We start from the raw sequence: 18,868 nt of genomic DNA on the forward strand, positions 1-18,868 counted from the left end.
ACATTGACATCCCTACAGCCAAGCTGCTAACATGGCCAAAAATACTAAAACTGGAGCACTACAGTCGTATGGATTAAGAACCTCAAACTGAGCTGAAACTCAGCACTTCAGAGGTATAGTTTGGACCTTTTTAGTGGGGTTGATTGAGGTATTTAATCATAGACTGTGTATTACATACGGTAGATGTCATTTGGAGAAGCAGGCAGGAGTACTGCTATGGAAGCTGCTGTGGAGGGGCCAGCAACCAAATGTATTTTAGTCACCTCAAAAAAGTTCTACCTTAAAAACAAAAAAATCAATATCACTTCAGATGTACACTATTTTTAAATTTTGTTTTACCACATTACCTTGCTGTCAGGCAGCGATTTCTGAGGGGAAACTAGACTGTAATATCGATCTCTTCAAAGCCAGACCCCATTGAGAAAAGCAGTAATTTAAAATTGCTGTACACAGGAGCTGCTGGTCGACTGCTGCCTCAGTCAGTAAGTTAGTTTGTGTTATTGTGTGACTTTGGCGTTTAAAAGGGTTACTCAGGATTCAGTAAAATGAAACACAATAATAGAAACAAACACACTGAGTGAGGCAGTGATAGATCAGCAGCAGTGTTCAGTGAGCTTAAAGTACTGTTTTTGGCTTTGACGAGAGCATAGATAGAAACTGAAGCCGTCAATGGTTTTCCTGTCAGAACGAGCTGCCTGCCTCGAAGTAAAGCTGTTGAAATACTCTCAAGATGTTATACACCTTTATGTGATGAGCCACGCCCTCCACAATATTCATTGCCTTATAGAAGCTCAGTTTTAGTAAGTTTTCCAACTTTTGCCAAGAGGGAACTTTAGATATTGGTCCCTAGATTATGTTCACCGAGTTTCATGCAGATCGGTCAAACTTCCTAGGAAGAGATTGATTTTAAGTGTTTTTCAAAAAAATCAAAATGGCAGAAAATCTGTATAACTGGAAGTTATAGGTTCTTGAGGCAAATTTGTTCCTCATGAGGAGAGGCATCTCTGTGCAAAGTTTCATGTCTCTATGACATACGGGGCATGAGATATGCCCATTCAAAGTTTGCAATTTCAATCGGTTGCTATAGCGCCCCCCTTTGGCCAATTGATGTAATATTGCTTCATTCGCATCCTCCCATGACCCTCTACCACTGTGCCAAATTTCACATTGATTGACTAAGTCAGTGAGGAGAAAAACGTGGAACAGCCACACACAGACACACCCACAGAGAGTTTCCGTCATTATATAGTAAGATAAGATAGTAACATATAGCGTACACTTAAACTGTTAGTGTTTTTTTGTTTTTTACATGGGACTTTTCTTAGGTGGCTAAAATACATTGTTGATGCTCCTGCACAGCAGCACATTTCTTAGCTTCTGTGTCCTGTCTGCTTCTACAAACTGGGGGCGTGTGGATCAACAGCTACTGTATATAAAACACTGAATACCTCATACAACCACAACAAAGATAGCCAAACTGTCCCTTGAACAGCATAATCCTTTTTTTGTTTGTTTGTTTTAAATAAAATGTGATGGAGTACAGAGCCAACATTACAGAAAATGTTCCTCTGTCAAAACGCTTACCGACTGTACTCCAGATCCCTCGCCTTACATTCAGATAAGCAGGGGAACCCTCACTTTAAGATATACTGAAAAGAGGGGATGTGCTACTGCATGGTTGTCACTCCTATTCAAATGTACACTCGGCTCAGTCTGCTTTTTTTAACAGCGTTGGCAAGCTATTGCTAATGCAGTTCTCATGTCACATGGCACAATAAGCATTGTGTCACTGAGTTTATTCTGAGTCACATTTCAGGTTGTGTCGTGTTCACATTTCCTATATGAAGTGTAATTGCAGCTCTCTGTAGGCAAGCTGGGTAAACATAAACCCTGTGTAGCTGTGTGATACATGTCTGTTCTGACAGCTGTGTCAATGGAGACAGCACACTTTATTGACTGCCTGATTGGCAGCCATTAGCCTTTATGACAGTCTTTTACTGCTCCTCTGGTGATGGAGCACACGATACTAATGGTTTACGAGGCGTTCATGTAACTGTGTGGAGTCACGTGGGAGGGAAAATGTCATTGTGTTGTGTGTGAGTAATTCCTTGTACTGGAAACACATAGGACACAGACATGACAGTGACAATTTCCTGCCTCGGAAGCGGTCTCCATGGTGATAAAGCCAGAAGAGGGAGAGAGAGAGGAGAATAGCTGAAAGATGGTGCAAATCTCATGTTCTTTCTTCCACCTACACTCTTTATCTACACATACATACCTCCCTTGGGTCTTGGCTGCTGTAATTGCCCTCCTGCTCTTTCTCGCTCTTTGTCTTTCTGCACCCTGTACTCATCTTGTCAGACAAGGTAGAAGGCTTTAAGGGTCCCTTCTGGAACCACGGGGCCATTATTACTTCCCCTCCATGCTCATTAGTGACAACAAGCGCTCTACATTACAGAAACATTTAAGGCCTGTCTCACCACCTGCATTTATCTGACCTGTCTACAGTAGCTATATCATCATTGGCGCTTAAGCGGCCGTCCGGTCAAGCTCTCAAGCCTATTAAAGTCCATTATTATGTCTGCACAAAGCTTAAATAGCTTCGGATTTGTCGTTGTGTGCATCGTGAGTGAGAAGACAAGCTGTTTGATTTGACGTACAGTAGTTTTAAATAGGAGGTGATCGTCAATTGTTAATGGATGCTTTTACATTGGTGCTCAATATAAACCAGGCTGTCTGATCATGTTTTCACTTAGTTACGTTCAGAAAATAGTCTCAACACAAGTGATACGGACTATCGCACAAACTGTGAATCATTTCAGATCATGTGGCAAAGTACTAAAATATCTATATAAAATATTATGAGCAAATGATTAAACCCTCCTGGGTGCCTGATCACGCACAAGTTGATCAATTTGGATTAATGTCCCTGTAGAGCAATTAAATAAACCCTTACCTTAGCTTGTGAGTCGTGTCTTGTGCACATCGTGTTTCACTGTGAGTCACAGCCGATGCTCCATTAAGAGATGAAAAAATTGGCCTTTTATTTATATATATTTATATAATGATCTGCATTATTTAACAAGTACCTACACTGCACATTAACATTCAAGCTCATATGCATTTGTAGATGATTTTGTTGCGGTGTTAGGGTGGAGTGTGAGTAATGGCTGATGGTAAATGGAGGGTAATGGAATTAGTCAGAAGGGAGACTTGCACAGCTGTTCCCAGCGCTAGATTTACAAAAAGCACATGCTTTTTCTGTTGGAAAGCTTCACCGTGCACAATTATGGAAATGGCACAATTACTGTACCATTTTAAATTGAATTTGCCAGGATGTGCCATTGCAAGAAATAGATGTATAATAGCAGGATGCAGGCAAACTTTTGGTATCAACCCTCAGAACTTTCTGTGTATGAAATATATCTTTTGCATGAGTTATTGAACAGTCATGTTTTGAAAGTTGGCATTGAATGCTAGGGCTGTACCCGACTTAGAACTATGTCAGTGGAATTGGATTGGGCTGTTTCAAATGAATATGTGTGTCATCCTGGACTCCACCCTCTCCTACGAATCCCACATTAAATCTGTTGTCAAATTTGCCTTCTTCCACCTCAAAAACATCTCCAGACTCTGGCCTTCACACTTGTTGCATGCATTTATCACCTCCCGCCTGGACTTAATGGAGTCCTGTTGGGGCTCCCCAACAAAGCCTTGGACAGACTGCAGTATGTGCAGAACTCAGCTGCAAGGGTTCTCACCCGGTCCAGCACATCACCCCCACCCTCAGACACCTGCACTGGCTTCCAGTCAAGTTACGCATCACCTACAAACTCCTCCTCCTCGTCTAGAAAGCTCGCCATGACCTTGCCCCACGGTACCTATTGGACCTCCTCACTGATTACACCCCCTCACGGAACCTGCGGTCCGCTGACTTGGGTCTCCTCAACATCCCTCACACCAGCAGGCGAACATTCGGGGATAGAGCCCTCAGTGTGGCAACCCCAACCCTCTGGAACTCTCTCCCCATGGAGATTCGCCACGCGCCAACACTGGACATTTTTAAATCTTCACTGAAAAGACACCTGTTCACCCTGGCTTTTGGTTGCTAGATTGTTATTTTTGTTGTTGTAAAGTGTCCTTGGGTCTTTTTAAGGCACTATATAGGTCTAAGTTATTATTATTTATTATTAGTATTCCTTCCTTTGTTTATAGGTTTGAATGGGGTTTGGCAGGACATTCAGGGTGACAACAACGGTCACGTTAAATAGTAAACAAGCTAAATTAGCCCTCTGAGCTAATTCGTGCAACTACGCGATGCTTTGCCGACACTAGATTTCAGACAAAAGCCAGAGAGTGTATTGTATTAAGTTGCTGTGAGCTGCTAGTTCACCACCTCTAAGCAGAAGGCAGAAGAAGACGTTATGTCGGAGCCTGACTGGGTAAAGCTTCTCTTCCTCCTGGCAGCTGCTCCATCTCACTCAGACTCATCCTGGGTCTAGGTCCTCTGCTGCCTGTACCACAAATCTTCATCTTTCAGGGAGGTGCCCTATTGAATGCTTGATCAGTTTATAAGTCTTGCTTTTTAGTCTTTGATAAGATATTTTCTTTTATAACCTTACTAATTTTAGACTCTTTGATTTAGGGAGATTTCTTATAGGGCTGTTTTAAAGGGGAAGGCTGATGACACATACCAACTTCCACAGCCTCTCTGTTGCACTTAGTCCTAGGCCAATTCATTCCTTCTGAAGACGTGCTGTAAAAGTTTACGGCAGTTCACAGATAAGTACTTTCATTGTTAAAAGGACTTAATGATTTCCCAAAAAAGCTGTTAGTAGAACAATAAAAAAATTGCAAACGTGGTATGTTTTGTTATATGTAAAAACTGTTTGCTTTTGTCACACAACATGTTTATTATCCTCAAACCAAGTATGTTATTACGCACTGATACTCAGGTATTGTCTTGGCACCTGTAGCCTGTATGCAAACATGATTACACGTGTGAATGTGTCTGGACCACAGCTGTCATGTGTGTTACGTTTACAGTATCTGGCACTGATTTCATGTCAATGGAAATCCACTGCTTTGTCTCACACCTGGTTATAAAGTACAATGGAAAGATTTACACTGTTTGATCAAATGTTTTCTGCTCATTTCTGTGTGTGTATATGAGGGGAGGTGCTGCGTGCATGCTCACCTGTGTACATGTACACTGACATCATGTCACTGCTCCCCACAGGGTGCAGGTGGAGTTCTACGTGAACGAAAACACCTTCAAGGAGAGGCTGAAGCTTTTCTTCATCAAAAACCAAAGGTCAAGTAAGTACAGCCGACAGGGTACCTCACCCCATCCTCCTCCATCCCCGTAATGCAAAGAGGCCTGCTGCTGCTGCTGCTGGTGGTTATGCTCAGAGCTAAATGAACAAATAAAAACATAATTCAGGAAATTGCAGTCTGTGATGATGCGTATCACATTCCTATCTCAGTTGGGATTCATTATTACATTAGCGGCCTGGTTATAAAACATTGTATATTTGGGTGTGCGCATTGTAGCCCAGCAAGGACAGAAGAGTACGGCTCATTTGCTGAGAAACGAGGCAGCGTTGCAGTGTTTTTCTCAACAGGAGATAAGACCGGCGATGCCACAACATCTCTGAAAAGACACTCAGCGGTTTGGTGCATTGTGTCTGGAAGCCACTCATTTGCATCTAGTTGTCAAAATGTCCACTATGGGAACTGTGTGTCTCCTGTAGAACATATCCTCGGCACTGACATGCTGCTGTCTTTCCTTTAACTTGTCATTGTCACTAAGCCACCACAGTCTTTGACATAAAACAACAGGCTCTAATGAAAATGTCGCACTGGGCTGCAGGGGTCTGTTGCTCTATGCTGTTGCTTTGCTGTTTGTTTGTCCAGTTTCAAATCATTTTAACATCGACGCTGACATCTTCTGAAGAGGTCGTGTCACAGGATATTAAGCAGGTGCTGAGGCTGATTGGAAATGGGTAATACAGCTAGCACCACCCTCTGCCCGGAAAGCATGTCTGCAGCCAGGTTTCTGTCGAGCACATTTGGTGATGTGTGCTTTTCAGTATATGCCTGTGCTTATTCAAACAGGAAATTGTGATTCCACAAACATTCTTATCCCGCTCGCCTACTTTTGTTCAATCCTGCCAGTCATTTATCTTGCTGTGTGATCCGTCTTCATATTAGAAGCCCATAAAAGTGCTGGTGTTATTTTTTGTTATTCTGGGAGGATTTAGAAGCTATGCGTCAGAGGAAATCTGTTGTGACAGGGTGCCAGAGCAGCGTAGAGCTGCATTAGTTATGCTTCAGGGCTTTGACAGATATAGTCTCTTTAGGCCTTTCACTGAAGGCATTATTCACCAACAACAACTGGTGTTAAAGCAGAATCAACTTTCTACTGAGGAGAGATTTGGCTGCATCTGTCGTCAGCTGTATACACTGAAGATTCTGGTCTTACAGGAATACTTCACTCACCCCAGTGACCATTTGTATGTCAATAACTCACCCTGTGTTACATTGAAGTCATGAAGAAGGCGCTGTTTTTTTCTTTTGCATGCCTGCGGTGAACGGAGTCCAAAAATAGAGAAATTCTTCATGAATTGAAGTAATAGGGGTCTGCATTTAACAGTAGTAAAACTATATCAAAACATTTCTTGATAAACTCTCACACAACTCGTGCACTATAATTCAAGTGTCATTTATCCAGTTTTATGCTCAGTACTTCCAAAACAGAGAGTCTTTTCAGGCAAGGAACTAAACTGAAAGTGAAATTAATATTTGCTCACTTCAAAGCCAGACTCCATTGACAAAAACAGTCATTTTTACCTTGCTAAACAACACGAGAGCAACTGGTCTACTGCTGCCTTGATTGGTAGCTTGTTTGTCTCATTGTGTGACTTTAGTGAATCTAAACTAACACTTAACACTAGAGTCAAACAATAACACAAACAACAAACTGATGAGGCAGTTGTAGCCCAGCAGCTCCTGTGTTCTGAAGAGCTTTTTCCAATGGAATCTGGCTCTGAAGAGAGTGTAGATAACTTTAACTTTAAGTTCAGTTTCAAATAGTCGGCCGAACGTCAGTCGATCCGAAAGATTATTATTAGGAGCTGCACCTTTTCAAAATAAATCAAAACCTATATGACTGGACCATGTGGGAATTTAATTTCAAAGGACAGACACAGGAAGTGGCCATACTCAGCAGTCAGACAGGAGTCAAGTTACAACCCAATCACAGCCGACAGATATCTTTCCCTTCTTCTGTAAATATTCAATCTGATAAATATGGAAAAGTTGATCATGTTAGTGCAGGGCTACCCAGAGCTTTACATCTGTCCCACAGACGATAGGCCTACACACTTATAAACAGCACCTGGAAGAAGATCAGCTCTGCACTCAGGATTTCAGGTAAATAGGCTATACGATGCTTGTTAAGGTTGCTTAGCAACCTCTGACGCAACCTGCTGCCGCACTCTTGAAAACTGGCACAAAAAAGGTACAAGAGTAACACCCAGCACTTGACCTTGTGTTTTCTAGGCTGTGAAAGATGTGACATGTATACGGCCTCTAATTTCCAGGGCTGGTACCTGCGGTTATTCCACAGGCTAGTTAATAACATGTCGGGCAGGAAATCCAAAGTGTGGGATCATTTTGAGAAGGTGAAGGACGAACCCAAGGTGATAGGTAAACTCATCTTCATCGGTCGACTACAAATATGACGTATGATCTGAAACATGGAAGTAGCTACATGCCCATTAGCCCACAGCGTCATTAACAGGCGGCTCGCTCAGTGTGTGACGTGCACTTGTAGATAAAATATAGGCCTATATTAATGAAGGTTCATTAGTACGGTTTTGTATTTCTCTGTAATGTAGCACAGTGTTAACAATGTTACTGATACTATTCTTTCTCACACCTTCAACTCAAACCATTGTGTTGCCCTGCCCAAAATATACGATTTAATAATTAAATTAAACATGTAACTAGTAAGGCAACTAGTTGACTAATGGCCCTAAATGACGACTATTGGTCAACTAGGAAAATTCTTAGTCGGGGGCAGCCCTAGTATTGAGCATACAACTGGATAAATGAGGCTTGGATCATACTGCTTGATATAATTTTGCTTTACCCCTTTTACTGCATCAAGAATTTTCTGTCATTTGGATTCTTTGTGCACCGGAAGCATTTCTTAACTACTTTACGCAACAAATGTTAAGTAAAAAATATACAAATACTCATATTGAGGTTGAAGTTTGTAAACAAGTGTGAGATAATATCAAAGAGGGTCAACTCATTTTCAGGTGATCATGACTTGCTAAACCATTATTTCAGTCAAATCAAACGGTCAAACTTTGTGGGTCCACAGGCCTGAGAATCCGCCTGTTCAACTTCTCACTGAAGATTCTCACCTGCGCCCTCTACATACTGAGAGTCAGCCTGGATAACCCCCATAAGGACAACAACAACCCATGGTAAGCGTCCCACTCAGCAGTCGCCACCTCACTCATCAGTTAACCCATACTCTAGATGTGTCTGTGTTTTCTTGATAGTTTTTTGTGTGTTTGTGTATGTGTTATATGATTTGCTAAGGTCTTTACTTAGTGACATCTTTTGCTTCTTAAAAAGATATCAGAGTCCAGAAACTGTTTTTTGCAGAGGCAGCTGTCTTCTAATCACTTCTAATGCTATCTGTCTTTTTCCTCTTGTATTATATTCTAAGCCAACCAGATGACTTGCCATATGCCAGAGGGAAATATCCAAGAATATTTCCCCCTCGCCATGTGCATAGAGCCACAAATGTGACAGATATGAGAGGAAAACACATTTATTCATATGCAAATATTGCTCACAACACTTTGAATATGCCTAAGGGGTTTGTGTAATTGAGAATTACTCCCAAAACTATGAACTTTAAATGTATAACCAACATTTGTGTGCCTTTTGATAACATTTAATCCCCCTCCAGACAAGTTTTATGTGATTAATATTTTTGTTTAACATGGTTTTCTCACATAAAAAGTAAAAATTAAACTCTGAAAAGAGGCTGAGAGCAGATCCTTTCTTTCTGCCTTATTGAGACATTGTGGATCTGGCCTTGAGCCTATCACCGCGGCTTGTGCTAGGTGCCGCTTTCTGCTTTCTCCAGCATTGACACAGCACTAAAACTAAGTGTGGAAATGGGTCTGGCTTTGTGAGACTAGCGCTCAGTTGACCTGCAAAAAAGCAAGATAGCTACAGTTAGCATTAGAGGACACATCAGGGAGATTCAGCCATACATGTTTGACCCCAAGTCAGACCAAGACTCTAAGGTAAGGAGACTGGTGTGCACCAAAATCAGTAATTGGCTTTGACGCTTGTTTGCTTTTGGGACATGGTATCATTATGTTTCACTTGGGAGCAGCTGCTGAGTCAAGTGTGATACCTACTGATAAAATTCAGTACACTGTTCTGGCTCTTTTTTTTTTTACACCAGCCCACCCCTAACAGAGGGTTCAGGTTTCTATGCAGGTGCTATGTCGAAGTCTGTTCCCCTGTCAATATTGGACAGCCATTGGCTTTTATATTAATGACATGCCTAATGTAGCTTGCCTGTTGTATATTTGAATCTCAGACTTTAGGAAAATGCACAGAAATCACCCTCTTAAATAGAGGAATGTGAAAACACTCTCCAGGGATAAACTTTGCACAAACACACATCAGTATAGCCAAGTAGGACATTTTTAGTGGACATAAACAAAAGACAAACACATTTATGAGTGGAGGGGGATTTAAAGATTGCCCTGGGTTTTCTTAAGCCCTGTTTCCATCAAACACTTTCAGTATGGTACTAAAATTAACCCTACAGACATGGTACCTAGATCCTTGCCTTTCCACCACAGACAGTACTACTTAAATGTGGGCGGTGTTGTTGTCACTCACTGCTCCATCCAGCACTCACTGTATTTCCTCATTACCTGTGACACGGAGGGAAGTCTCCACCTCGTTAATCGTCCACAAAACGAGGCTGCATTCTGACATTTTCAGAACAAAATAAAGCAGGCTGCAGTGAGAGTCTCTCTCCATGGGATATTTAAAAATAGTGGATTTGTGCATTTAGTCCTTCTCAGGCAAGCTCAGGGGTTTAGTGTTGCTGGAGCCCACGGGAATGACACTCTGTGATGCTTTTTTTTTTCTCCAAGTGAGGATTAGAATATATGCAGTTCACATAACCCGGTCGAAATTAATACATATAAACACTCATTACAAAAAGTGTATGTCATATAAAAAGTAAAGTAATGGTCAGAGTTGTCACAGTGAAATTTAAGGTGTGTTGATGGATTCATGTCGTCAACTCATGCATTGAGTAACATTACAAGATAACGTTCCACCTTAGAAGTCGCTGGCTGTGGGCCCATTGAATTCAGTTTATGCTGCTGTGAGAGGCAGCAAAACATCTCCTCATTTAATAGTTGCAGTCTACAAATGAAACTCTCCACAGTGTGAACAGTGGTTACATGAGCCTCAAAACCAGCCCCAGCTCAGCCCTGAGCAGAGTGACCGTCCTCTATTGACCAATCAACAGACTGCAGTGTTCACAGCTCCACCTTTTAGTACCAGATCTGTGTGCTAGGTACCCCAACAGAGGGGGAACCAAAAATGGGGACGGTAAGGAACGGTTCCATTGGTACCATCCACAACTTTTAGCAGTGGAAATGGAAAAAAAATGTACAGAACTGAACTGTACTGCTCAATGTGGAAACAGGGCTTTATTTACTATGAAATAATGAAGTAATGCGGTGATTTTTTTTCTTTTGTGTGTGTGTGTGTGTGTGTGTGTGTAAGCTGCTCCCTCTGTGAAGTCATGTGGAAGTAGTGGATTGTTTGTATTGTGCTCACTGCCAGCAGCCTTTAGAGAAACATTGGGTTTGTTCTTTATGGCAACATACCAACTGATGGGAATGCTTCCCAGTGGGTATCTTTGCACTCACATTCACACTTATGTGTTCATGCTTTTTTGTGTGTGTGTGTTTCCCCTGTTACTATTTTTCCCGACAGTGCAAATTATTCGAACAGCAGCAACAGTACAGAGCGGGGAGACATCGACTGGTATGTTTGCATCAAAATGGTGTTGAACTGTAAAGTGGTGTTTGTTCACTCTCTAATTTATGTGGAGGTACACTGAAGTGTGAGGAAATTTTTCATATGTTTTTTGACAGGTCATTGATTTTCTGGGTTTGCAGAAAGGAACCTGTATGGGCGATACAGGTGAGAGTAGTAACACTCCACTAAAAGTGCACATAAATCAAATTCCACCATATGAACCCAGTCTTACCACAGGATTCAACCAAAACACACCAGCAGCTAGTTGTTAGATAAAAGCACTGCAGTAAGTTCCTTAGCTGAGGTTGAGCAGCCAGAAGAGACGAGTTTGGTTCATTTATCTCCCTCTCTCCTCTCCGCTCCAGGTGACAGTGGCCTTAATTAGTTTCTTGGAGACCATGCTTATCACATATCTCAGCTACAAGGTAAGGAACTGGTCCACAGTGCATGGTCTCTCTCTCTAATCCATTCTGATGTCTTCTAGCTGTCCAGCACACTGCATTTGTTCTTCCTCGTGGGCTGACAGCTTTCAGTGTCCAGTCCAAGTGCCAGGGCCAAGGCACCTATTACAGACACGGGGCCAGACGACTTTTGGCACTAATTTTAGACTCAGACATCACACACACTGTGCCTCAGAAACAAGTTACATAAACCGGCTCGCAGGGCTGGAAGTGCTGCTTTTATTTCATCTATGTGAGTCCTCTAAAGGTGCACTTAGTCCTCAGTTCCTATGCATTCAAAGGGAGGACTGTGTGAGTAGGGAGTGATATCAGCATTATGTTCTCTTTGGGAATAACTTAAGTTCCCACGAATAGAAAAGGTCAGTCTTTGTGTGAGATTTCGAGACTGCTAATGAGCAGGAATAAGCAGAGGGATTTTTGCCTAACAGAAATGTACAGACTGTTAATGAGGTGGACAACATATCAAAAAGACATCACAATGAAATGCTGGCCAGGGGCCTCATTACAGAAAAATATCCTATTATAGAAGCAATTCCTAAACTCATGGCAGCGTCTTATCCTATCTTAGACCTCCTATCATATATTAACCATAGACTTTAAACAAAATGTACGTAGTTACAATGACAATGTTTTTTTGTAGACAGAGGTGACCTAAATTGGGCAAAATTGGACTGAGAAGCAGAGGACACTATGAGCAGAAAGCCAATCACTCAAAAGCAATCCGCCCATAATTATGTGTAACTTTAAGTCTCAATAAAATGTTAACAGGTGAGTTACAAAAAAATCCCTCCCAGTACAGTTGTCATGGAAGTAAAAATTAGTTTTAGAGACTGAATTTGTTTTTTGTACCAGGCTGTAAAGACATCTTTTTACAGTGTAAAGCTGGATACTTTAACATGGGTGTCTATGGGGATTGACTCACTTCTGGAGCCAGACTCAGGCAGCCGTTTCAAGAACTGCAGTTTTTGGCACTTCCAAGCTGGCTTCATTTTCAGCCCTGGAGTTTGCTGCTTGATCTTAACTTAAGAAATCCTTGCTGTAGCCGGAATTTCAGTATAAGTAGACCTAACAACAGTGCTGCTGCCTCTTTAGACCATTACTTTGAACTGAGGACAGAGTCTATGCCATCCTAATTTCGGATTCCTAAAGTGTTTTGGGTATTTTTTCAAATAAACACAAGAAGTTTGTACTCTAGATAAAGGATCAGCACTCAGTGAATAACCTCCTAAGCCCTATGATGAGCTATTATGGCAAGGCTTAACTATACAGACCAGTGAGCAGTGATAACTAACACATCTTTGGGGTCATCAGGTGGGAACCTCCTTTCACCAGTGTTTCGTCTAGTTGGTCCCACGACACCTCCAGGAGGCTAGACAGTGATCTCTGGCGTCCCAGAGACACTCCCCTAATGCCAGGTCTCACTGCTCCCCGCACCAACCCAACAACCTCCTTTACCTTACTTACACATGGCTTTCTCAGCCCAAACACTACTGCCACCTTCAACAAACCCAGGCTCTGTTCATGCGAGCTCCAGGTAGAGACAGTACTACCTTTCCTAGCACATTCATCATACTCTATTTCACACACTACATAGCATAACTCCAATATAAGCTAAAGTTAACGAAGGTAGATTTAACCCCGACAATCTGAGGAGTAATCCGGTTTTAGACCTTTGTCAGTACCTTTGTTGGGGCCGGATTACCTGGTGATGTGAGAGGTTTTGTGATCCAGTTTGAAATCTCCTGAACGACTCATCAGGGCTGTCCCGATAATTTAAAACATGTTTGATATTTAGAATTTAAAATTTGGTTAATTATGGTCATGATTACGTCAGTATGGAGCAGCTGAACATTCTAGCACTTGAGTCTAATGTTAGCTGGCATACTACTGTTAAAAGATTTCTAAACTGAGAGTTAAAAGCTCACACCAGTCCTCGCTGTTGACTGGGTTTCCCATAGATTTTCTCATGTACACTTGTTTAGCCTTCTGCTGTGGTTTTATTTTTCACTGCAGAGCATTGTTAACATTACAGCAAGTTGTTGCACCATGACAGTCTCCTCTCTGTTCCCATCTGCTTCTTCATGAGATCACGTGAGGTGGTGCATTCATGCTGCCTCCAGCTTCATAATCTTAATAATATCCTGTAGTGTGTGTAATGCACCATTATTTTCAAATCTTGCAGTGTGTGCGTGTTTGAGATCAAAGAGAAGAGCATCTGTGGGTTTTCTCCTTGTGTTGTTGATGCGGCAGGATATCAAAATCGGTTAGGATTTTAAAACTCTTATAGTCTGAGCCCGGCTTCACTAGGGACAGTTCTGTGATAGCTAAACTGCCATCATAAGATTAAGTATGTTTCTGCGATGCCATAAATATTAAATATCATCCTATACTGAGTTAAGACAGGACTTCTGTAATGAGACCCCAGTACAGCACTAGAAATACAGCCTGAATTATGGCCACACAAAGCCTCTCTGATACAGTGTGAGCAGCCATTAGAGCTTTACAAAAGTACAGTGTAGGTTATTAAATTGTTGTGGGATGGATTGCATAACCTTGCAATCTGTTTACTGGACATTTGTTTTATTTAGACAGTAAATCATTAAAGAAAAGCTCACCCAGTATGCATCTTAATAAAATAAGCCTAAATTGTCTTGGGATCTTAGGGATATGGGTACCAAAGCAGGAGACATTGTCTTATTAACATCACCCACACTGTGTACAGATAAAGTCTGCTTCTTGCCAGGGTCCAGTGTCTTCACTGTACTGCTAGTCTCTGCAGAAGATTTTCTTTGTTTGGAAATATTAGCTTTAGCTTTGCTGCTCTGAGACTTGGTATTGTCTCAGACATTTTGTTCCGTAGGTTTCAGCTCCCTCCCCTGTGGTGATGCTCTAAAGTTTGGTCTAGGTTTTATTATTTGCAATTTTCTGATCCTTTTATGTGTTGCTATGTCTTTTTTCCTTTCTCAGAAGGCCGTTTAGGGAATTACATTGCGTATATTATATGAGGAGCAAATCTGCTTTCTTTCAGCTGGTGATAAAATCAAGCCTTGTAAAATGAATTGGTGTCATTTTCTTTAGTACATTTTTTTAATGGCTTCATCATGGACAGAAGCCACCACCAAACTGTACCTTGTAAATTCTGCTCGCTCTCAATATGCAATTAGTATTTAGTCCCTAGCTGATTGTGCCATTAGCTGCAGCTCGCCTTTTTGAGGAAAAAGTCTGCATCTTGGCCCATTTCGGTCTTAAAGGGATAGTTCGGATCTTTTGAAGTGGGGTCATATAAGGTGCTTATTAATAGTCAGTGTATTATCGAGAGAGAATTGCAGATGGCACATCCCCAGTTTGGAGAAGCAGGAAGGAGTACAGCCACAAAAGCTAAGCAATGTACTGCTGTGGATGGAGGCAGCAGCAAAACATATTTTAGCCACTTTAAAAATGCCCCGTCTAGAAAAAATCAGCGTCAGTTCAAGTGTACGCTTATATTTCACTGCTGTATTTTGCCATCAGACAGCAATCTCCGACAGGGAACTGAGGCAGTTATATCACTGTCTTCAAAGCCAGACTCCTTTTACAAAAACATTTAACAACACTGAGCACAGAAGCTGCTGGACTGCTGCCTCAATCAGTTAGTTTGTCTGTGTTATTGTGTGTCATTGGTACTTAAAAGTGTTAGGTCAGTTGGTTGGAAAAGCCTTGTGCGATTCTTTATCACCTCCAGACTAACAGCACTGCGAACAGGCCTACAGAGCTGGGACTTTTGTTGGAGGCAATGCGGAACCTCACTGGCCAATCATTATCATGTTTTATGCTTGCCCAAAAATTGCAGATTGAGATTCATAAGATAATTAAGATGGATTTAGTCTATTCATTTGTCACGTTATACTTAGGAAAAATACCTGAAACTGTCCCAAACAAAGATAAGTATTTATTAAAGATACTTCTGGCAAGTATCAGGAAAGCCATGACTCGCAAATGGTTGCAAGTTGATCCTCTGAAATTGGCCCAATGGCTGGAGATTATAAACAAAATATACTGCATGGAAAGACTGGTGGCTTTGACAAGAGCATAGATGGACAAGCAGTAAAAATATTCTCAGTATAGCGTACACTTAAACTGGTATGGATTTGAGGACTTTTTTAAGTATGTTTTACTGCTGACCCCCATCCACAGCAGGACATTGCCCAGCTTCGTTGTTGGTGCCTCTGCCTGCTTCTCGAAACTGGGGGCGTACTGACTGCAATCTACTGTATGTAATATACTGACTATGGATAAGCATTCTTTATGGTACACCATCCGAATTCCTGCTGCCCATCTGCTCTCCCATGTGAGAACCTCCACTGGCTCCCTGTCCCACAACACATCCAATTCAAAATCCTCCTCCTAACTTACAAAGCACTCCATAATCAGGCCCCCTCCTGTCTCACTGACCTGCTCCACTGCCACACACCTTCCTGCAGCCTCCGCTCCTCTGATGCCAACCTCCTGACTCCACCACTCAGGACCAAGCACCGATCCTGGGGCGACAGAACTCTCTCTCCCTAAACACATTCGAGATCACACCGACCTCTCCCGGTTCAAATTGCACATCAAAACTCCTCTTTTTTAAACCGCTTTTAATGTGTGAATTATGTTGTGTGTATTTTATTAAAGTCTATTTTATGATCATTGTTAACTAATGTAAAGTGTTGTTATTTTTATGATAAAGTACCTCATGCAATCTCACTTCAAAAGATCCCGACTACAGTATTACTTTCAAATAAACTAGTAGTTTTCTCCTTAGCTTTCCTTTAATTAAGGGTTTATTGAATATATAATTCAGCAAGTTATAAAGGAAGGATACTAATAAACATAATTTACACAACACATGTCTAAAAGAAAGAATGCAACATACATGTACAGTAGTTTGAAAGTAAACTCTTCAAAAAGTCATACAAGCTTGAAGAATGTAGTAATAAAGACATTCAGATACAAAGACTGTGATAATTGTCTTTCAGTTACACAGTTGCTGATTATCGTTAACATGCCCCACAAACAAGCACTTTGATTTGAACGCCTCGAGAACAAAAACAGGTCAATGAGGACTGTTGTTTCCTGACCCAACATTAATGACTGACCTCTTCATTCCAGCTCTAAAAGAAAGAAAGATGTTTGATTTTATTGCTCTCTCCCATTAGAACAACATGGTCTTACAACTCACAGCATACACAAGTGTTGCCCTCTTGCCTGTATTGTTTTCCTGAGTCATCTGACTTCCTCCAGTTGTATTATTACTGGAATTACACTTCTCTCTGAAACAATCTGCACTCTTACTGGTTTACTAAATAATTTCCCATCTATTTCCTTCCAGGGGAACATTTGGGAGCAGATCTTCCAGATATCCTTCATATTGGAGATGATCAATTCAGTGCCATTTATAATCACAGTGAGTAATTCATTTAATCAACTGAGCAGTCGGTATGTTCCATAGACGATGTATTAGCACAGGCTCAAGGTCATTTTGGTATTGTTGAGCTCAGTGCAGTCCAATAATCAAATGTTAATGCTCCAATACCATGTGTACCTCATCCAGAGGCATATTAATTTAATGATTTCCCATCATGTTACCATTATTTCACCCTTTCTCTCTTCTGTCTTTCCCTCCTTTCCTCCTTTAGATCTTCTGGCCTCCATTAAGAAACATATTCGTTCCTGTATTTCTTAACTGCTGGCTAGCCAAAGGAGCCCTGGAGAACATGATCGTAAGTGTTTTCAGTAGTGTGTTCATTGTACTGTACAAACCGTAGCTGCATTATGTAGGAAACGGCACAACTGAAGGTACATTATCCATCCTTTGGCGGACATACGAAAGCCCACAGCTCAGAGGGCTGAGAGGGTTTATGCAATTTAGTAGCCTGGACAGAATTCAATTAAGCTGACATTGTGCACAAGTCAGTATATCTTATTGAAGTTGGTGTTATTAGCTGCATTAGTTTGTGTAACGTTGTTACCATTAATGCAATTTACTGTGATGAATCAGCCCACTTGCTAATTAGTTGGCTATCAAAGCCAACACAGACCATTGGCTCAGGTTAACTGGGCTGAATCTTGTTTGGAGAAAAGATAAAAGGGATCAGAGAAAGAGGCTTTTTTTTTTTTATACAATTGTCTAAAAAGGTTAAATTAGACTGTTTAATTTTAGTTTAAGATTAAACAGACTCACATCCATTGTGATAAAGGATTAGTAGCTTGGACTGTAACTGTAGTTGGTTGGGATTATGTGACCACTGTGATAAGATACAGGGATGCTGGGGTGGTATCTTCATTAGTTTTATTGATAATGATATAGACAGATAAAATTAGCCCACAAGCACAACAACAGCGCTGCCAGGATGCATTAAGCAGTGCTAGCGCTAACAAATGCTAATGGCAGATCTTATGACTCTGTGCGACTTAAACTAGAAGCTAAATTAATGTTTCTGAATAGCAGGTCACTTGTTTTACACAACATAAACATTAGTCTGAGACATCGTCATTGCAGGCACTTTAATAATGGTTATGGTATACACACAATTGGGGTCAGAGTACTCACATGGGCACTTTACTTTTGCAAGTGTTAGCATATGGCTAGTAGACTTTATGCAGATTCCAAATGAACAGATCACAATGCCAATATAGACTAAAGGCACCAACATGTATAGATAACATTCTACTTACACACAGCACAAATTGGCTGACCCCTGCCACCACTAACAAGTTACTAAACTACTTTAAAACACAAATGGGGCAACAGTAGCTCAGTTCATAGGGACTTGGCGTGGGAGCTGGAGCATCGGTGGTTCAAGTCCCTAAACGGATTAACATGGGGTGTGTACTGGTAGCTGTAGAGGTGCCAGTTCACCTGGACAATGCTGAGATGCCCTTGAACAAGGCACTGAACCCCCAACTGTTTGGGGCACCTGTCCAAAGCAGCCCCCTCACTCTGACATCCCTCCATTTATTGCACATATAGGTCCTGTTTGTGCATGTGTGTGTATTTCGGGCCTGTGTCCACAACAGAGAAAAAAATGAATTTCCCCTTAGATAAATGACAGTATAGAAAAGAAACCACATCCATACTACACTTTCTATCTTGTATGGTTACATAAAGGGTGTCTGATGGGCCTTATAAGGTCTTCAAATGTCTGTAATTAATTTTTCTAAATAAATAATAGGCCTTAAAAGTAATTAAATAGTCCTGAATTTGAATTTTTGCCACAAACCTTTTATCTAATTTAATTTATCTGTCTTTTAATTTCTTCTAGAGTCGAGCTCTTTTGTGT

The 18,868-nt window shown here is 41.3% G+C and overlaps 1 protein-coding gene across 19 annotated transcripts in view; it reads left to right on the top strand.

Moving 5' to 3' along the window:
• The window catches only part of kcnt1b (potassium sodium-activated channel subfamily T member 1b), a 126,165-nt gene that overhangs the window by 59,700 nt on the left and 47,597 nt on the right, over positions 1 to 18,868 (top strand). For all 19 annotated transcript variants that reach the window (XM_078170551.1, XM_078170552.1, XM_078170556.1 and 16 more), the window contains 7 exons: positions 5,240 to 5,319; positions 8,393 to 8,498; positions 11,062 to 11,112; positions 11,223 to 11,271; positions 11,472 to 11,531; positions 16,918 to 16,992; positions 17,225 to 17,308. In XM_078170551.1, coding sequence (XP_078026677.1) covers positions 5,240 to 5,319; positions 8,393 to 8,498; positions 11,062 to 11,112; positions 11,223 to 11,271; positions 11,472 to 11,531; positions 16,918 to 16,992; positions 17,225 to 17,308 — 505 coding nt within the window. The remainder of the gene's footprint in view (positions 1 to 5,239; positions 5,320 to 8,392; positions 8,499 to 11,061; positions 11,113 to 11,222; positions 11,272 to 11,471; positions 11,532 to 16,917; positions 16,993 to 17,224; positions 17,309 to 18,868) is intronic.

This window comes from Epinephelus lanceolatus, chromosome 9 (genome assembly GCF_041903045.1).
Source record: "Epinephelus lanceolatus isolate andai-2023 chromosome 9, ASM4190304v1, whole genome shotgun sequence".
Taxonomy (NCBI): domain Eukaryota; kingdom Metazoa; phylum Chordata; class Actinopteri; order Perciformes; family Serranidae; genus Epinephelus; species Epinephelus lanceolatus.